General features: G+C 43.9%; 1 protein-coding gene across 2 annotated transcripts in view; it reads left to right on the top strand.

The window, feature by feature from the left end:
- LOC133965279 (retinoic acid receptor gamma-A-like) overlaps positions 1-20,650 on the top strand; it is a 34,932-nt gene that overhangs the window by 11,107 nt on the left and 3,175 nt on the right. Inside the window, exons 2-8 of one of the 2 annotated variants that reach the window (XM_062399755.1) lie at positions 1,317-1,717; positions 18,059-18,207; positions 18,991-19,132; positions 19,226-19,389; positions 19,544-19,720; positions 19,914-20,118; positions 20,278-20,436. In XM_062399755.1, the coding sequence (XP_062255739.1) occupies positions 1,549-1,717; positions 18,059-18,207; positions 18,991-19,132; positions 19,226-19,389; positions 19,544-19,720; positions 19,914-20,118; positions 20,278-20,436 (1,165 nt within the window). In that variant the 5' untranslated portion in view covers positions 1,317-1,548. Of the gene's footprint in view, positions 1-1,316; positions 1,718-7,711; positions 8,274-18,058; positions 18,208-18,990; positions 19,133-19,225; positions 19,390-19,543; positions 19,721-19,913; positions 20,119-20,277; positions 20,437-20,650 lie in introns of those variants that run through there. The other variant, XM_062399762.1, reaches the window with a different exon arrangement.

Genomic DNA, 20,650 nt, shown 5'->3' with positions numbered 1-20,650 from the left:
ATTTGGTGCAGATACAAATAAAGTAATGTGTTTTAAATAATTTTAAATGTGGTTTTATGAGCGGCTTGCTGAGGTATACCTTCTAATGAGTGTCATTCTAGCTTAAATATTGTTTTAAAAAACTCAATATTCACAAACTTACTCCATGTAAGAAATCACAAAAAACAAAACCAGACTCTCCACGATGCAAGAGGTCGACCCTTTTAAATTGAAGATGGAGTTTATTCTTGCTGAATTTGTATTTGTATTGCTCCTGTCCGTCTGTGTTTGTGTGTGAGTGTGTGTGTGTGTGAGTGCATGTGTGCATGTGTGAGTGTGTGTGTGTGTGTGTGTGTGTGCTTGTGTGTGTATGTGTGTGTGTGTGTGTGTGTGTGTGTGTGTGTGTGTGTGTGTATTTTTCCCTCCACATGTGGAACAGTTTATTTTAAAGCAGGTACAGAGTGATCCTTTGCAGCAGCAGCGTTGTAATTGACTGAGTTCTGTATCAGTTACAGCAGCATACCTTTCTTTGTTTGTGTATCTGCACTATTCATTCTGTGCGAAACAAATACCACTCCTCCATATAGTAGTTATAATTCATTATGTGTTCCTTCTGATCTGATTTAAATTCATATTTCCAATGAATTTATATCAGTACACCCCGGGTGTTTGATTCCCATGCCGGAGCAGGCCCAAAACAACAAGACATTCTTTGGCCGGGCTCTATGTACCACAGCTCCGCCACAGATAGTTAAGCTCCACCCTCTCATGGAGTCACTGAAGGGGACGAGAGACATGGCGAAACAAGAGGGGAGAGCGAGCCATCATGTCACTTATTGACAGGGTCACAGAGGCACAACGTGAGCTCTGAGAGAGGGAGAAGGTGCGAAAAAGGAGGTGGTCATCAGAGGAAGAGTGAGTTGTCTGTGTCTGTGGTTGGAATGGGTTAATTGTACCCATGTTGTGGCTGGCTGTTCTCTGGCAGACTGGCTAGAGTCAGGCTGGCAGAGGGAACAGAGAGGCCCTTTATAATACAGTTCTGCTGATTGAAATCATATGGCATTGCCTGAAATCATTGAACTACTTGGAAGAAGGACAAAAAGCAAGAGGGAAGTGTGGAGCCCCTCTGCTTCTCTGCAGTTCGTTAACACTCTTTATGTCCCTCATCTTCATCGTTCTTTGTTTCTCGACTGGACTTTGATTTTGAGGTTTTTCAACTTTTGTTTTATGAACGAATTGTCCTTCTGGAGTTTTAAACCATTGTGCTTCGACAGTAATAACCAGACTCTGTTTCCAGTCTCTAACCCCTGCTGTTTCTCATCCCTCCTTCTCCACAGAGTCTGGATCTGCTCGGTTCTCGGCCACTCGGCTCCTGGTCTCTTTCTGGCTTCTCCTCTCTCAGCATCATCCCTCTCACCTCTCCGAGGCCCTGACGGCAGAGACGCCAGCAGCTGAGAGGGGCTGAATGGCACCAGCTCCTTTCAGACTCACCACAAGGCCCTTGACTGAGACATAGGAAGAGCCAGACAGCGAGACGAGTCACCTAAAGCATCACCAGCACTTGGCACCATGGCAACCAATAGGGAGCATCCAGTGCGTCACATGACCGGCTTCCCCCGTTCTATGTACCCGTTCACCTTCAACTCCATGAGGAGCCACTCCCCCTTTGACCTGCTGGCCAGTAGCCACCTCTTTGGCCGGTTCGGCGCCGACCTGCCCAAAGAGATGGCCGCTTTGTGTGAGTACCACAGTTCATTTGTTCTGCCCTCACACTACCTACACAAACAGCCTCAGAGGAGTGTCATACTCCACTGAGTATTTCTCCATGAGATTTTCCATCTGGCGCCTTACGTGAAAAAGGAGGATGTTTCTTTCACAGCAACACATCTGACAGACTCTCATTATATCCAGAGCCACAATGAGCTTAATTCAGATTCCAGCAATGGTGGAAAAATGTTTTATATCATCATGAGGCCTGAAACTCGTCCAAGGTTCAATTAGGAGGCAAAACATCCTGATCCCACACCCCTGCACATGACAGAGATAGGGTCCTCGTCCCCACCACTTTGTGTTTTATGTACTAACAGCACAGAGACGTCAGGAAGTTTAGGGAAATTCTTCAGGGCAAAAGAGGAAAGGAATAGGAGAGGAGACAAGAGGGGACGAGAGGGGTCAAGTGGTGAGGAGACGAGAGGGGAGGAGGGGAGATTATATTCATGAGTCAAATCATTACATGTAAAGATATAGAAAAAGAAATGGAAAGCAGAATGAGGCCTTTGTGAGATGAGACGGTTTTTCATTCAAACTTGCAAAAGCAATGTGTATGGATAGAGTCAAACAGAGTTCCCATTTTGAGTCACAGGGGGCGCTACTCCCCTTCAATGGGAAGAGAGACACTACAGAGGGAGTCATGTGTTAATGTTTCTTTTTAAGGTTGATTTTAATATTAAAGGACACTTTCTCTCTGCTCTAATGTACTATGTTTTATTGTTATTTTATCTGTGTGGATAAAATACAATACATACAATTTATATCCTTTTTACTTTCTGTATAAATCTGCATTCAGTTACCCTAGTGCTTCCCTGTAATATGAGCCTTGTAGCAGTTTCAAGTTATGCAAACTACAGTTGTATTTAGTACATTAATATAAGAGAGAGACATTATTCACAGTTAGCTGCAGTCACTGTGCTGAATGTTCAACAAGGGCCAACCTTAAAGCATTGTACACAGGTTTTTGTTGGTGCGTGGCTTGTTTGCTCTCCTCACTTCAAAGAAATTCTGGATCCATTCAGCATCAGCTCTGAGAGCAGAACGAGAACAAATGAAACTTTGTGGTGATTCATGTTTCCTCTTGTCCATCCATCCACGGGTCGCTGAGGGAGAGGGCTGGAGCCAATCCCAGCGGACGTTGGGTTGGAGGCGGGGGTCACCCTGAATTTTTCCTCTCATAACCCTTGATAATTTTTCCCTTTGAAATAATGTTTTTGTCATTAGTTGGCATTTTGACATGTGGACTTTTTTACTCTTATACACTGAAACCTTTGCATTTTCAGAACAAACACTTAACCTTCAGTGTTATTAAGTGAACACTAGTGTCCTCACGTTAAGTTTTCTATATTCAACCTTTTGTGTGTTGAGTCATGTCCCAAACTAACAAGCTGCAGTATCTTGTATCCATGTTAATCCCTATATTGATCAATGTTTATAATCACACTCTGTACTCAGGGGTTTGTTTGTTCACTACAAGACCAAAATCAGTTGTAGAAATACCTGCTTAACTCTCTGCATGTGTGCATGTGAGTATGAGTGCACAGTCACTGTGTTCACTGAGCAGCAGTTATCTGATCATCTCCAGTTGTACGTGGAGTCACGGGGCCGACGGGAGTAGGTTCAGCGAGCTGGTAGTGCTCAGTACACGATAACATCTCTGACATCTTGCCTCTGGGGGTTTTGATTACGTATTTACATATGTACAGACAGAGAGAGAAAGATAGGATGGCAATAAAGTTGGTCAGTGCCTGTGACAGAACAAGGCTTTTAAAGTTAATGTAAATCAGTCACATGGATCTGTAATCTATGATTTTTTTTTAAATGTATTTCACCTTTTTTTAAACAAGGAAGATCCTGTAACAATATGATATCTATTCTTCAGTCCTGGTCAGGAGGGGGAGCAATGACATAAGTAACATAGACAAAATGCTTCATGTCTTGAGCTTGTAATAATGAGACTAAACAATTAATCAAATATCTATCCAATAGATGCCTATAAGCAAAACCATTCATCCTGTGAGGGTCGCAGGGCGGCTGGAGCCAAACCCAGCTGACATCAGGCTGGAGAGGGCAGATGACAGTCCATTATTGTCCTCCACTCATACTGGTTTTGCTTGTTTACACTCAGCCCAACAGAAGTAGCAACATGGAATAAAGGTGCAGCTGGAAAACTGTTGTTACTTCATCTGATGCAGGCCGGTACTTACCTTGAGTTTTTCAAAGCACAGAAATCCCACACACTTTTAATGACTAGTCTAGAAGTCATACCTCTAACAAGGCCTGACAGTCCCCTTATGAAACCACATTTAATTTCATGAGATCCCGATTGATCTCTTAGAAATAAACCAAAATGTAAGAAAGATTGCCCTATCTCACATAGTTAAAGAAAATTCTTGATCCCCAAGATTCACCCCATGATCCATATCCGCATCATATCGGGGTTTTCCTCCCTGACACATACCTCATCCAAGTTTGATGGTTTTTGAGCAATCCTGCAAACTAACAATCAAACACAGATAAGACCATAACCTCTTTGGCTGAGGTAATAATTAAGATTTAAAATGGTATTAATAAACTGGCCACCAGTAATATAACCAGGGTTTACTATGAAACCACTGAACATTTAATCCTAGGTTTCAGGTCCACACTGCCAGTCACTCCCAGTATGATTGATGGGACAGTGATGCATAGAAGTATTAGAGTACATTTAGTGAACTCTTTCACATCAGTTTGAAATACAAAGCAAGTTTCAGCTCACTGGAACATACCAGCAGGTATTTGCAGCCTCAGCTTGTTGCTCTCTTCACATCATCATAGATTATAGATTTTGAAACAGATTTGGAGATTTGATGAGGTCCCTTATGTAAACTGATAGTTAGTTGTGGCCGGCAGCCAACCACGGAGTTCTCTGCTGATTATTTTCAATGAAGAAGAAACCATGCAATTAACGAGCCCATTCTTTACCAACAAGCAAAGCTAAAATCGCTCATTAGCGCAACGTGAACAAAATTAGACAAAATTACAGTAGAAGTTTATATGGCCTTTGCTAATTAATTCAAACCAGGTCCTAATCAGTGTGAGCGGAAGACTGGACCTTGTTCCCTAATGAGATGAAACTCAAAGCCTCCGTGGACTTGAAATTAGCGGATATCTACATCAAAAGCTCCCTGCTGCGTTTTCAGTCATTCATTAATGTCTCTCTTCTTTTCCTAATGGTGGTTCCTAACAGTAGGAATTAGTGGGAACACACAACGAACTGTGTTTGGCAAATGCTCTGCTGCCCCGTGCGTCATGGAACTGGTCTAAATACACAATGAAATCTCTGGGTTTTCCCAGGAAAAAGTAAATATTTCTAATTATTTAAGAAAGTGCCTTTTTTTTTCTTTCACAAACTTCTAAAAGCGTTTTCTGTCCGCTTCCGTTAAGGAACACATCTCACCGTGGAGCATTCACCAAAAAGTGGCTTTTTCAGCAATGAACATTGTGTCCTTTCGTAATTTCTGAGCTTGTCACATCTTGTTCTCTGTAATGTTTTGAGCGTATGTGTGTGTGTGTGTGTGTGTGTGTGTGTGTATGTGTGTGTGTGTGTGTGTGATATTAGTAACTTGAACCTAAAGGCACAGACCAAGGCTTGTGTGTTTTTCTTTGTGTCTGTCATCACATGCACTCTGTTTAAGCACACACACACACACACACACACACACACACACACACACACACACACACACACACACACACACACACCACTCTGTAGGCTGCACATTCCAACACCCATGAATATCACAACCCAGCAGTGTTTGTGCGCCTTGCCTCACATTGGTGACTATATTTGTGCGCCTGCTGATGACCGCAGTGAGACTTTGTGCAAATATCTGCGGCCGAGCCAGAGGAGCTGCTGGTTGAGACACAGACAGGCAGAGAAAGAGAGGCCATTGTTCAGCCCGCTGTGTGTTTGTGTCAGACATGAAGACAGGATGAATAGCTGAAGAACCTGATTGTGAATAGTTGTAATGTGACTCGCTCCTCTTACAAGCTGTGTGTATCTGTGTGTAAGTGTATGTGAGAGAGAGAGGAGAAGGGGGGGGGGGGCAAGGCCGAGTGGGGAGTCCCGTGTTTTAAGTTTCAAAGGCAAGAAAGCTGCAATTTGCCCGAATAAAAGAGTGGGAGGGAGCTTATGTTTTGTTAAAAGGAAAGGAAAAGGAGACTTTCTTCTTCTTCTTTTCCTTCTTCTCCTTCCTCACATTCCCTCCTGCATTTATGTGTCTCGTTCCTCAAAGCAGCAACAGGGGGCAGGGTGCTGCGAGGTGTGTGTGTGTGTGTGTGTGTGTGGGGGGGGTGTAATTGTCTCAAGGTGTGGAGAGAGCCCAGCAGGCTGATATTGTGCAGCTCTGCTCCCTGCAGTGTGTCATTGTAGTGTTGTGTGAGTGTGTGTGTGTGTGTGTGTGTGTGTGTGTCTGTGTGGTTGGTTAGGATGGTGAAAGACAGGTAAAAAATTCACTGACCCAGAGGAGGAGGGGGGGGGGGCTTTTTGTAAATGATAAAGATAATATCTTCCAAGTAATAATGATGAAAAAAAGTGATGAAGAAAAATGGATTCAGGGGATTCGGGGAAACAAAATGAACAAACAAACAAAACGAGAAAAACAAAATTGAGAATTATTATTCAGCATGAATTGCACAAAGCCACAGGCAGGACAAGTTGGGACATCCATGTGTGCGTGTAAGTGTGTTTGTGTGTGTGAGTGTGTGTGTGTGTGTGTGTGTAGGGGGGGTGTCAGAGCCCCAGTGGGGGTTTCTTCCAGAGTTCATCCCTCTTGAACGAGTGAAGGAAAAGGAGGAGGTGAGGCTGTCTCGTACACAAAATGACTGGTGTGGTTGGCCTGCAGTGGACTCACACTACAACAATACATTCAAACAGGAGCGAAGGGATTAAATGACACAGATTTACATACTTCTCATTTCTATTAATTAAAGAACAGATTAGGTACCAGTGCAGCAGGTCTGCTAAACATGCAAACTTTTAAAATGTGTCTATTCAATCATGAAGCATTTCATTACATTACATGTCATTCCAAAGCGCCTTGCAATTAGCAGTCATTATAATAAAATCAGTAGCTCCATATAAAGGCAACATCGTTCTTCAGAGAACTTTATTGTACCACGGTAGAATTACAGTGTTATCTCAGTTTTTTGTGATGGGTTTGTTTTTTATTGTTATTTTTCCATTGCTTAATTCTATACACATATGGTAATAATAGGTCCTATAAATAATTCTTTATTTCAGGGGAAATTGCATGAGCTTATTATTTGTGTGTTTGTGTGTGTGTGTGTGTGTGTGTGTGTGTGTGTGTGTGTGTGTGTGTGCGTATGCGTATGCGTATGCGTATGTGTATGTGTATGTGTATGTGTATGTGTATGTGTATGTGTATGTGTATGGGTATGTGTTCAGAAACCAGACGAGAGCTCTGGTTTATAGTGAATTGTGGTGAAATGGAGTGGCACTCTATCTAAACTGCTGCTCTCTCAACGTCTTTCTTTATCTCTTTCTTTCTTTATTTCTCTCTTTCTTTCTTTCTTTCCCTCCTTCCTTCCTTCCCTCCTTCCGTCCTTCTCTTGTTCTTTCCTTCGTCCTTTCCTTCTGTCTTTCTAGCCCCAACAGAGTCTCTGAGGTGAGAGTATTTCCCCTTCCTGTGGAAAAGAGTGAGAGATAGAGAGAGACAAAGAGAGAGAGAGAGAGAGACGGAGTAGGGGAGGTGAGGAGTGTTTGTTTTCATTTGCAGAATATGAAATATGGAGGGGGAGCGGGTAAACTTGAAGGAGAGAAAGAGGGAGGGAGAGAAAGTTTGTTGCATGGCCAGTGAGAAAGCAAGTACACACCCCCCTCAGGGGTGAATGGCCCACCCTCTTCTCCTTCCTCAACCCCACCTCCTTTTTTTTCCTGTGCTGAGAGAGCATGCAGATAGTTGGCTGTGTGTGTGGAGGACTGCGAGAGGCCCAGAGAGCTGGTGAGAGGGGAACACAGATCAGTTACAGCAGCCAGGCCAGCAAGTGATCAGAGAACTGAGAGGGTGGACGTGGTTTGGATCTAAGACAGACGAGTCAGAAAGCCAGGATTTCTGTCCATACAGGTGGACCATATCGAGGTGTTAGTGTGGACGAGACAGGACAGGCGGTCAGGGGGCAGGGGCACAGACAGACAGACAGACAGACAGACAGACAGACAGACAGACAGGGAACACCTGGACCAAGCAGGGCATTGAGTTACCCTGAGTAAGAGGAAGCTTTTTTTTCCTGAGTTTTTACAGCCACTCTCTCTCTCAGCTCGGCTGCAGAACAAAAGCAGAGGAGTGCAGCTGTGTTGCTGTGATCTGAGAAGAGCATGTTTGACTGTATGGAGGCTCTGGGGCTGCTCCCCCGGCCCCTCTTTGATGTGTCCGGACAGGGCTCCTGCATGCTGGGGAAGGCCACCCCTTACTTCTCCGGCCTGGACCCCTTCGCCTGGGCCGGGACCAGCAGCATCCAGTGTGAGTACTGTGTCCTGTCCATCAGCTGTGTGTGTGTGTGTGTGTGTGTGTGTGTGTGTGTGTGTGTGTGTGTGTGTGTGTGTGTGTGTGTGTGTGCGTGTGTGTGTGTGCGTGTGTGTGTTCCCAGCAGAGTCCCAGTTTTGTTATCATAGAGCTCTCTCCACAGGAAGAGTCAGATTCCTTTCGATTCCACGTCCCATTCTCACCCTGCAGCCTGTTTGTTTATGTGCTTTTGTGAGAGTGAGTGAGTGAGCTGGGGAGTGCATATTTATACACCCCGCTGTTTGTTTTCTTTATGAATGACTTCACATGATTGACAGTATTTTCAAACAATGCGGGACCTGACCCCGACGACGTGTCCAGAAAACAACAAGCACCTATACGTCCAAATAGAAACAGGTTGTGATGGATCGAAGGCACAGGAATCACAAGGTTGGGATTTGGCCAACACACACACAGTCAGATTGAAACTTCACAGGATCTAAATGAGAAAACAAGATTATACTACATACATGTACCTTTACACATATTCGATCCATTTGCAATTTGGGGGGTGTCCCTCGAAGCTACAGCTCATTGTAGTGATACAGAAGAGAGGGGTGACAGTAGAAATGAGACATGATAAAGCATGAGTCACTTGACATGTAAGCGCCCCCTGTTTCCTGACTCCACAGGACATTCTTTTCACCACGGCTCCTCAAAGGACCTGAGCAGACAAGGCAGAGATTGCAAAACGTCACACGGACAAACAGTGCAGAGATAAATGAGGGAAATACTCTCTGTCGGACGAAATAACACGCAGACATTTTGTTATTGTCCATTTTCAGATTACACTAGGCTTTGTGACTCGGAAAATCAAACACTGACTCCATCTATCTGTAGAAATGGGCTCGCTGAAGTCTCATTTGTACGCGTCAACCCGACAGAGCGACATTTATCAACTTTCTAAAAAGATGACATCCACTCCGCTGAGCTCAAGCGGTCCCGCAGTGTGGGATGTCCCCGCTGAGCACCTTTAAGTCTATTTATCTTGGTAATTATTTAGATACCAGGGCACTGAGTACCGTCAAGTCCGCAGTGCTCCCTAATGATGATGCATGAGCAGTCAGGATGACAAACACCACAGCAGGGCCTGTTACAACTCGCTAAGGAGCTTTGCCAGATGCCAGGCTGAAAGACAAATGTCCACAGATGGTCATCAATCATGGTTTCTTTACATATAAAAATGTGTGTGGTTCAGTTGAGGGATGCAGGTCCAGGATCAGCCAACAGACAGCTATAGATTTGTAATCCACATGGTTTAAAAGAAAAGGTGTTTGAATGAATGAACATTTATCATAACTTTGTGACGAATGGTTGATAAATGAACGAGATAAACAATGGACAGATGAATTGATAACATACATTTACTACATTGACACCAATATTCTGATATTAACCGGGTTAAGACAATAGTCTTGGGATGTAAACAGCATTTTCAGATTAACTGAATCTGAATAAGGTCATAGTCAGAACAGGCAATAATTTAATGAAGACACATGGAGTATTTAAATCTTAATCACATTATATAGACATGCATATGTCTTAATGACATTATAACGTCCTGTTGGAGTTTTCACAGTGTTTTGCAACATTAGCAGTCACTTGACTTCATAATCAGACTTTGTAACTCAGGGAAATATCATAAACAAAGTCATATCTTATTCAGAATAAGGTCAATTGTTAGATTATTGCCGTCGGCTACATTCTTGTTATGCTCTGGAGATTTGTTAGTCAACAAATGATGAGTTTTGCTGTTACATTGTTCTACATTTGCTGTTAGTTTGTATTCATTTATTATTTTTCTCAAACTGGTTTAATTCAGACTATAAATATAGTATTAACAGTGATAGGCTGCATCTGGACAAATCAAAGCAACTAAATTCTGCTCGACTATCTTTCTTTTATTTTCTCCTTGTGGAAAATATACACCACTCCCTTTGAAAGTGACACTTCTGGCTTAATGCTCAGACACAAACTGACCCATTCAGAGTTAAAGTGAAATCATCTTCATATAAACTGCTGCATCACCAGCCACTGGAAAGTGAACTAAAATGATTAGTGTGATATTTCCTCACTGTTCAGAGACCACATCAAATTCCTGAGAGCATTTTGTCCTCTGTGAGGGGGGGGGGGGGGGGGGGGGGGGGTCTCCTTTTCCTGTGTTTTTATGAGAGGCCGTTCAGCACCTCTCTGCCGTCCTTTGTCTCAACATCAGGAGGCATTAAAGGCAGCGGGGTCCACTCTCTGTCTCCGTCACACAGCCTCTTTCCCCTCTATGTGACATTCGTTTTTTTAAAGATCCCCTCTTCCTGCTCTTCATCTCCTCTTCCATTAGTGTGTGTGTATCGGCGTGTGTTTGTGTGTGTTCCCTACCAGCAGTGATGTGTGTTTATTCTTTGCTCACACGTGGCTCGGCTTACACGCCTTGTGTTGTGTAACCAAGAGCTTTTTAATGATTCAATTACAATTACAAAGGGTCAATTAAGAGATTAGGCTGTGTGTGTACGGGCATGGGCAGTTAAAAGAGGCGAGGGCTTCGGGATGAAGTTGGATTTGGGACTAAACCCCCAGTAAATCTTTGTATCGTGGTGCTAAAGGCCTTGAGGGGGAATAACTCTCCTCTTCAGTCAGTGATAATCTGCTTTTTTTCTTCTCTGTAAATGGGCTCTTCAAAGCTGCTGTAACAATGGAGCTGCATAACATCAGAGAGGAGCTGATATGAACCAATGGAGAGATGCTCTTACTGAAAGTTTGGAGCCTGATTTAGGAGCTCAAAGTTAAGCTGTTTTGAGGATTGTTTGTATGTTGTTTCTTGGAATAGAAGAGGCTCAGATAAAGTTGTTTTGGCCGTTCCTGCACAAGTATCGCTATTCTTTTAAAAAAAAAAATTCGATAAATATGTGTCACTATGAAATACTGGCTGGCAGAGCATGTGGATGCCTGTGGGCTGTGACTCCGTTGCTTTCTGAACACCACATGCTGGGAAGTCCTCACAGCCTCTACAGACGCAGAAATTCAAGTTCAGTGTGACCTTCTTTACAAAAGCAGATTCTTGTAGCTGCAATAAAACAGCTTTGTCCGTCCCTGTGGACAATACACAGCAGCAGTTCAACAAAAAGCAGATTAAGGCAAATGTTAAAGTGAAAATAAGAGAGAAAGGGATGGTGTCATTCATATTTGTGGTAGATAATTAATGCTCATTTGACGATAGTGTTTCTCGGGTAACTTATTAGGAGTGATTTCTCACTGACTCTTACTCAGTTGTGGTTGACTCTGAAGAAAGGGAAAGAGGAATGTCACAGCAATACCCATGATTATCGTATCTTCCAAGCTAAACCGATTGTCTCACTCTTAATAATTCAATAGATTGAAAACTGCTTATATTTATATACTGCATTTGTGTCCCATGTCCAATTTCTTTTTAAAGCAAAGCTGATTTTCTGTACGCTTTCAATTCATTTTAAAAAGCGACAAATCATAACATACATTATCTCAATGCCTGTTACAGAGTCAGGTCAAGACTTGACAACCGTAAAGAGAGAAACACAACTGGTCCATTAGAAAGCACTGAGCGACAATAGGGAAAGAGGAAGATCTCCATTTTAACTGGAAGAAAGCAGACAGACAGAACTGGACTGGTCGACCATCTGCCTCGACCGGTTGGGTTACAATCCGACCTGCCAGTGAAAGAATTTGCACCAAGATGTTATGTTTTAAAAGCTAAAACAAAAACAAGAACACCAGCTAAATAACTTATTAATTAGTATTAAACTTACTAATTTAATCTTTCTTTTCTCCATCAGTAAGGTGTTCCCTGCAGACTGCCCCAGACTTCAGAAGAATCACTTCCGACTATTCTGCTGTCGTGAATCATGCAGTCAAATTATTATTCTAAGCAGGCTTCTGTAAATAACCTGATTATTACTCTAATTAGTTCGTTTAATTTGGATTGACCGATCAATATTGCAAAAGAAAAATGCACGTTTTGTGGGGCTAATGCTCTTATCAAAGCTGGATGACCAGAGTTCAGCCCCAAGCTGCTGATTTGGTGATTGGTTTGACACCAACATCTTGTGAGGTTCAGTGTGTCGTGTTCGGACTTGTCTCTAAATGTGTGGCTGCAACTTCCTGCCATGCCTCCACCACACCACATTAAGTCCTCTGATGGTTCTGAAGTCTTTGTCAAATATCCTCCAATGTGGTGTTTTTATACACATTAGTGGCAAAACTGTTACTAAGCTGACAAAACATGTCTTTAGAGTGACTTTCAAAAAGTGAAAAACCAGAGAAAAAGTGAAGAGCTCTATATTATATATTAAATCACAAGATTCAACATTTATCACATTGATCAACACGATTCAAAAGTGCTTTTAATTTACCAATTTAAATGCTGCAGAGTTTGTAGCACTGACAGTTGAGGAGCAACGTTGGCTCCCAGTATTGTTTTTTTATCTTGTGCCAAGTTCGGATGTGGGAGCTGACTCTGACTCTCTCTTCTCCAAAATAAGAGCAAAAATAGAAAGCGGGGTTTATGACGTGTTATAAAGAAGAAAAGGTGTATTGTATGTATGATGATGAATGGGGAGGACAAACCCATGATTTAACAACCTGTCTCATAAACGCTCCCTCCCCCACACGCTGTAGACAAACACTCTGTGACCGTGGGGAGAGAAAAAATATATATAACATGAGCGTTGTTGAACAGAGAAACTTTGTGTTAGCTTCACATGTGTTTTAATGCTCATTTGGCTCAAAAAAAATCGTCAGCACATCTTAAATTACAGAACAAGATTTACAGCTAGTGTGAGGATTAGTTTTTTTAAGTGAAACCATGAAATTGTGTCTGTGCCTTTGTGCGTGGTAGCTTGTGTGTGTTTGTGTGTTTGTGTATGTGTGTGTGCCTCATTTAAGTGTTTGGTGCCACTGTTTTTATGGAGCCATCTCCTGGACAGTGGCCGGGTTTTCACAGGCTTTTCTCTTTACAAGGCGCTGCCAGTGACAGGAAGAACTCCTCCTCCTGCTGCCAGGGCAGGAAGGCAGCGGAGGACAGAGGGGGGAAGAGGGTTATTACCGAGGGTCGAGGAGGGGGGAGGAGTGCAGGGGGGAGGACACTGGTATTGAACTTAAAACAGCTGATGAAAGAGATTGTCTCTCAGGTCTCCCCCATCTCCTCCCTGCTGTTGTGGTAATTACTCACTCAGCATATTTGAGCTTGAAAATCTCCCTGGCTGTTTATCAGCTCATAAGCCATGTTATAACATCAAGGACAGAGCGTGTCATGGAAAGCAGGATTTAACCTACAAGCTGCATTAACTTTGAAATCTAATTTGCTCCAACCACGACACTTTTATGTATGACGGTTTAATAATGAAGGACACATATTCCAATGTTTTCCTCCAAGTTTGTTTCCATAATTGTTGCAACATTGACAAAACAAGTCAGACTCTGTCTGCTTGGCCCATGGTCCCATGCTCCAGCCCACACACACACATATTCACAGGCACACTCACATTCCACAGTATTCTGCAGAGCGTTTTGAAGGGCGGGAGTTCTGTGAAAAACTGGATTTACCATCCAGATACATTTTTTTGAAGACTGTGAAAGAGATATAAATCAAATCTGATCCAAGATGACACTTTCTTTTGAATGTTGCTGTCAAGATTTCTCAAGTATCTGGCTCCAAACAAAGCAAATTAAAAGTTATTATAGCTGTTGCTTAGGTCACTTTTTAAGGATTCCACAGTTCTTTAGTATCCTCCTCTTCTTTGTAGTGTGGACCCCCCCCCCCCCCCCCCCCCCCAGGCCAAAGTCTAGTTCAATGAGATGTGTGATGTTGATGCTGAACCAGGCTCTAGGTCCCAGTGGCCACACAGTGGTCACGGTGAGTCAACCACAGAGTCTTTCCAAGAGTGAAAACCAACTCCACTCTGTTCACTGTACATCTGGGCTGCACTTTCACCTTTGTTTGTTAGAACAGAATGTCGGATCAGTTCTGATCAGCTCTGTCACCTTTAGCAGATCAGTGCTGGAGCCCATCAGTGGCGCAGCAGAAGCCAAATGGACAAACAGCTGGTCTGCTTTTCAGTAGAGCGCATACCTCCACCAGCCTCTATGAAACCACATTAAATCCACGACACCTGGACATTGGTTTGGATCTGCACCAAATTAATATAAATATCAGTCTCCTAAACACTGTTGTCACCAAGATCCATAAATTATTCCCGTGAAATTCTGTGACAAATGTGAAAAAAATGCTCCATCTACCGATGTTAAAGAAATTGAAAGAAAATTTAGTTTTATTCAGATCTTCACCAAATAACATGCAAATAAATATTAGGCCCCTTAAGGTGTCTGGTTTTATCATAACCATGAATTATTCTCAAAACCTTCTCTATCTAAAGTCTTGTGGTTATCCAGTTTGTAGATTTGTGCGTATAAAGTCTTACTTACAAACAATAAAAAAAATAAAAAATAATTTACAAACAAATAATCAGCCATGGATGGAAACAGAACTTCTTTAGTGGAGGTAACCACCACCACAAGTGTGAAAAGCTGTAGCTCCAAACCCATGCACACACATTGATTCCATGAGGTTTCAATACAGATCAGGCTCCGAGCTGATAAGGAAGGTTTCTGCTTTCAGAGCAGCTTCTGTTGTCTAAACAGTGATGTGCTGATCCGACAACAAACACTGCGGAGAAAATGGAAAGAGGGGGGAGGTTGGGGAAGGCACAGAAACCAGAGGAGATAAGCTGAAGTGATAATGAATTCTACTACAGTGACTGAGGCGTCAGCAGCTGGAAGTGGAGCAGCGAGAGCCTCTTGTTCTGCGGGGCAATGGAAAACCAGAGAGGAAAACATGACAGGTTGGATTAATAGTTCAGGAGTGCTTAGGAGTTGAATCGGAGGAAGTTGATGAAGGGGATTCACACCTTTCATTGTGTCTCTGCTGCGTCCAGTGGCCGTGTGCTGATGGATGTTGTGACACGCTCAGAGCTGAGCTGTAAGTCAAGAAGAGGGAGCTGTTTTTTTCAGGCCGGGGCTGAGCTCATCTCGGGGTGATGACAGATGTTGACAGCTTTTGGCTCTGCTCCTTCTTTCTGCACACCAGGTAGAGTCCCTCCCTCCCTTCCCCGTCCAGCAGCTCTCACCCTGTCTCCCTCACCCTCAGACACTGTCAGTCACCACCTCTCCCCTGGCGCCAGATGCAGCCTCTCCGTTTCAGCGGGGAGCTTCTCTTCCACTTGTTCTCTGCAGGGCCGCTTTCCACACTGTCAGTGTTACTGTATAAACACAAAACAAAGATCTGGTTACAGTGAGTGCCACTCGTCCACCTCCACCCCCACCTTTCATTTGACCTTCCACACCTGGGCTCCAAAGCCCCCGGAACAGACCCCGTGACAGGAGCTACCTGCTGCTCACCCGGCAGCTTCTTGTTGACTGATAAACCTGTGTTCACACTTTCTCTGGAATATGTTACACTCACCTGCTGTTGGAGAAACCAATTTTTTCTAAGGCTCAATGTGCAGTCTACAAATATGTTCTTCATAAACAGAGTTACAGTCCAGACATCAACAACATCCAGTTTCTTATCACATAAGATAAAGAAAAGCCACTAATCCTCACAAGTGAGACACTCATTGTCCTGTGGCCCTGTTGTTGTTTATTTCTCCTTGCTACCCACACCAATGGGGTTATGTTTTCCGTAGAAGGATTATGCAAAAACTACTGGGCCAAATTTTATTGGAACATGGTAGGAGAGTGAGGTTTGGGCCAAAGAAGAACACATTAACTTTTGGAGCAGAATTGATCATGAAGGAGCATCAAGATTTTTTTCAAGAAAGAATTCTGGTTTGGGCAGAATTAAAATATTTATGAACAGGTCAGATTTGGTGCGGATCCAAATAAAAAGGCAGAAGTTTCTTGTCTCCTTACAGGCAAATGCAATGTGGTGATATAGTGGCCAATCAGTGTCCTTGTTTAGTTAGTTGTTATTTTCATCTAACTGGAATATTTTATGTCAATGTCACAATGAATCAACGTCTTGAAAGAATGAATGACTGGTGTTGTACAGGTTACTGCTTTTTCCAATTCAGATTCTTCTCACTGGGAGAAACTGTGTGTGAGTCACACACACATCTATTAAATAATCACAGTCTTACATTTAACTATGTCCAAACCACACGCACACACACACACACACACACACGCACATACACACACACACGCAACATGTCATTATTAAGTTAAAAACATCGTTTTATTTCTCAGTTAATGAAGTCATAACTTCTTGTGTGTTGTTTATATTTGAACACACGTGTGGATGTAAAAACAAGCTGCCGGTAATGAATTTAAGAATTGCCCTCTTCAGTCAAGGTCAAAGTTAAATGTTCAGGATTGTATTTAACCCCTCGACCACTGGGAAGTTTCTGTCCTCAGCCTCACCTCCTTCTCTCCCCTTTCTCTCTCTTTTCATTTTTTCCCTCTGTGTTTTTATTAGACTATTCCTTTGTGCCTTTGCCTCTCTGCTTTTTGAAACCTTACCACTCTTGTTAATGACAAGCTGTGGGTTCAGGTTGGGGTTGTAGCAGTGGGGTGGGGGCCACATTTGGTTCAGTCCTGTGCTTTTCATTGAAGGTGACAGGAGGGGCTGTGACTTTGGGGTTTTTGACCCCAGATTCTTTATTTTTACTAGGAAGGGATCCAAGGATGGAGCTGTTGTTGTGAATAGCTGCCCAAGGTGACTGGATCCCAATAAAGAGACCGTCAGCCTGGCCGGGGGCCTCCTTCCCATCCCCGACACAGCCTTTATAGGGCCCTCTTATGAGCCTGGGCAACTATTAAACCCTGTCCAGCCTGCGCTGAGGAATTTAGGGCCAGGAAACAAGAGAGTGGGGGTGGGAATGGGCAGAGGGAGGTGAAGTTGGGGTGAGTGAAGGTGAAAGTTGAAAGGCATGTTCGCAGGAATCTGCTTGTTCTTTAGACATCGCCTTTAAATCCGCACCAGGCGTGTTACTGTCCAACTCAACATGTTTTCATCTGAAGACGAGGAGCCACAGTGTTAATCGGATGGAGGGTTCTGGTCCCTTGTTCTGAGCGTTTTCACCGGCAGCAGTGGAATGACTTTGGCCGGCAAATGGTGTTATACAGTTTCCTTAGAGCGACAGCGAGGAGGAACACAGGCAGACAGCCGAGTCTCATAAACATCCCACCTCTGTTTGTTCACATGGGGCTGGAGGTATATAGGCAGGTCTGGTTGGAAAGCCTTTCAAATAAAAATGTGAGCATGTGTGCACGTGTGTGTGCACGTGTGTGTGTGCGTTTGTTACAAAAACTCAGATGTCAGTCAAAAAGTCAACAGAGGTATGCTGCCCCCACCCCGCACTCACCAGTAAATGGAGAAACCAATCAAATCTCAGCTGCCAATCAGCATTTTATCAGCGGGGCCATCTGGCCATCAGCTAATTGTGTCTCTTTAAAGGCTGTCAATCAGCACTGCGACCCCCCCCCCCCCACCCCCCTACCTTTTCTCTTAAAAATGTCTGCCTTTGAGCTTGCCTTCTGGCTCCGAGGGGTTGCCTGGCCTGCATGGGGTCGGGGGTTGTTTGTTTACCGCTCTCTCTTAATCAGTAGTTGCATTGGCTTTGATCATAGTTTCAAAGACTTTCGAGAGCTTATACAAACAAGATGCTCTGATATAATAAGAGTCCATAAATGTATTTTCTTCTCTCTCTTTGCTACAGCGGTGGAGACCCAGAGCACCAGTTCAGAGGAGATGGTGCCCAGCTCTCCTTCTCCTCCTCCTCCTCCTCGGGTCTACAAGCCGTGCTTCGTGTGCCAGGACAAGTCGTCCGGTTATCACTACGGAGTGAGCTCCTGTGAGGGCTGCAAGGTGTGTGAAGCCAGAGAGACCTCTTTTGTGATGTATTTGTGATGATGAGGCCAGAGTGGGAGGCTGCTGTTCAGGAGACAGACGTTAGTGGTCCAGAATGTAAGCTGTTGATAAGCTGCCCTCTAGTGTATCTTTACTAAATCTGCACTTATTCACACAGAGCTGAGCAGCTGCTCACGGCAACAAAATCACATAAAAATGTATTAAAAGACAAACTGGACATTTATCATTTAGATCCAACAATGAAACTAGAACAGAGCTCAGAGAACACATACACCCCACGAGGCTAGCACCCTCTCTTGGCATGTTAAAGTTAAGAAATACTGGGTCCGCCCATCTTTCTGGATCAGCTTTTAAATTCAGTGGGCTCTTCAGTTGACTCTGTCCCTCTCCTCCATAAGATGAATTTGTAGCGTAGGTTTTGCTCAATCCCTCTCCCTGATTAACTAGAAAAACTAGAAAAGCACTCAATAGAACTAAATAACTGCACCAAGGTCCAACATTCCCCTTATGAAACCACATTTAGATTCTTTGGATTTTTATTCAGATCTGCACCAAATGGCATATGCACATAAACATAAGTCCCCTTAATGGGTCTGAATTTATTAAGGTTCTTACTCATACCACATCCTCCCTCCAAGTTTCGAGGTAATCCGTTCTGTAGTTTTTTGCTTAATCCTGCTTGGTATTAAATAACCTCCCTGGCAGAGATACGAGCACATAGAAAATGTTTTCCTGCCATGAAGAAAGTGTTCAAGCCGTTCTTTCCATTATCTCTTCCAGGGTTTCTTCAGGCGCAGTATCCAGAAGAACATGGTGTACACCTGCCACCGAGACAAGAACTGTCAGATCAACAAGGTGACCCGAAACCGCTGCCAGTACTGCCGGCTGCAGAAGTGCTTCGAGGTTGGCATGTCCAAGGAAGGTGAGTGTGAGAAAATAATACTTTGACTGATTAATCTTCACTTATCTAGAAATGGAACACGTGGAGTTGAGCGTGGCGTATTTTCCCCTTCAGCGGTGCGCAACGACAGGAACAAAAAGAAGAAGGACGTGAAGGAGGAGGTGGTGCTGCCAGAGAACTACGAGCTGAGCGGCGAGCTGGAGGAACTGGTGAACAAAGTCAGCAAAGCTCACAAGGAGACCTTTCCATCTCTGATGCAACTCGGAAAATACCACACAGTGAGTTCTGCTAATAATCACATCTACCACCCAAACACCCCACAAGCCAACTCAGGCACTAGTTCACCGCTTTGCCAGGAGGACAAACACAGTACATGGACTCTGCCACACCGAGACACAAGTGTCCCTTTCTCTCTCTCTCTCTCTCTCCCAGAACTCAAGTGCTGAGCACAGAGTGCAGCTGGACTTGGGCCTGTGGGATAAGTTCAGTGAGCTCTCCACTAAGTGCATTATAAAGATTGTGGAGTTTGCCAAGCGGCTACCAGGCTTCACCACGCTCACCATCGCTGACCAGATCACCCTCCTCAAATCTGCATGTCTGGACATCCTGGTACCAACCACATTATTTCCTTTAACCTCCTCCCCTTCCACCACCTCCACCTCCCTAACGCTACCTCATTTCTCGAACTGCTTTACACTCCAGTATGATACAGAACATTTGAATCTGAAACTAAAGCTGCCATGAAACCATTTTGGACTTAAATTCTCTAAAGGTCAATGTCTTATTTCCCTGCCCTGCTCAGATGCTGAGGATATGCACCCGTTACACACCAGAGCAGGACACGATGACCTTCTCCGATGGCCTGACTCTCAACAGGACACAGATGCATAACGCCGGCTTTGGTCCACTCACAGAACTGGTGTTTGCCTTCGCCAGTCAGCTGCTTCCTTTAGAGATGGACGACACTGAGACGGGGCTGCTTAGCGCCATCTGCCTGATCTGTGGAGGTAAACCTGTCACCCGACACAGAGCATTTGGTGTACAAAGGAACTATGAGCCTCTGGACGTGCAAGTTTGTCTTGTTCTGCAGTTTCCGTAGACTTCTAATATTTACTCGTCACATTGGTGCTTCCCTCTCTCACTCTCTCTCTCTCTCTGTCTCTCAGATCGTATGGACCTGGAGGAGCCGGAGAAGGTGGATAAGCTGCAGGAGCCACTGCTAGAGGCTCTGAAGATCTACACCCGCCGCAGACGCCCGAACAAGCCTCATATGTTTCCGCGCATGCTGATGAAAGTTACGGATCTCAGAGGAATCAGCACCAAAGGTCAGCCATAGCTTTACATGTCAGAGTATCAGTTTAGGAGTATAGCTGGGAATCAAACCTCAACAATTGAATTGTATTTAAGTTTCCGCAAGAGTAAAATACTGACTGTTGGATACAGATATCAGGTCAGACGCATTGTTTTGTTTACTTGATCAGACCATTTTCTGACAAAGTTGTGGTACAGCTACTTATCTCACCAGGTTCATGTGTGAAA

This window comes from Platichthys flesus, chromosome 2 (genome assembly GCF_949316205.1).
Source record: "Platichthys flesus chromosome 2, fPlaFle2.1, whole genome shotgun sequence".
NCBI lineage: Eukaryota > Metazoa > Chordata > Actinopteri > Pleuronectiformes > Pleuronectidae > Platichthys > Platichthys flesus.
This window is presented reverse-complemented; position numbering and strand designations above follow the sequence as displayed.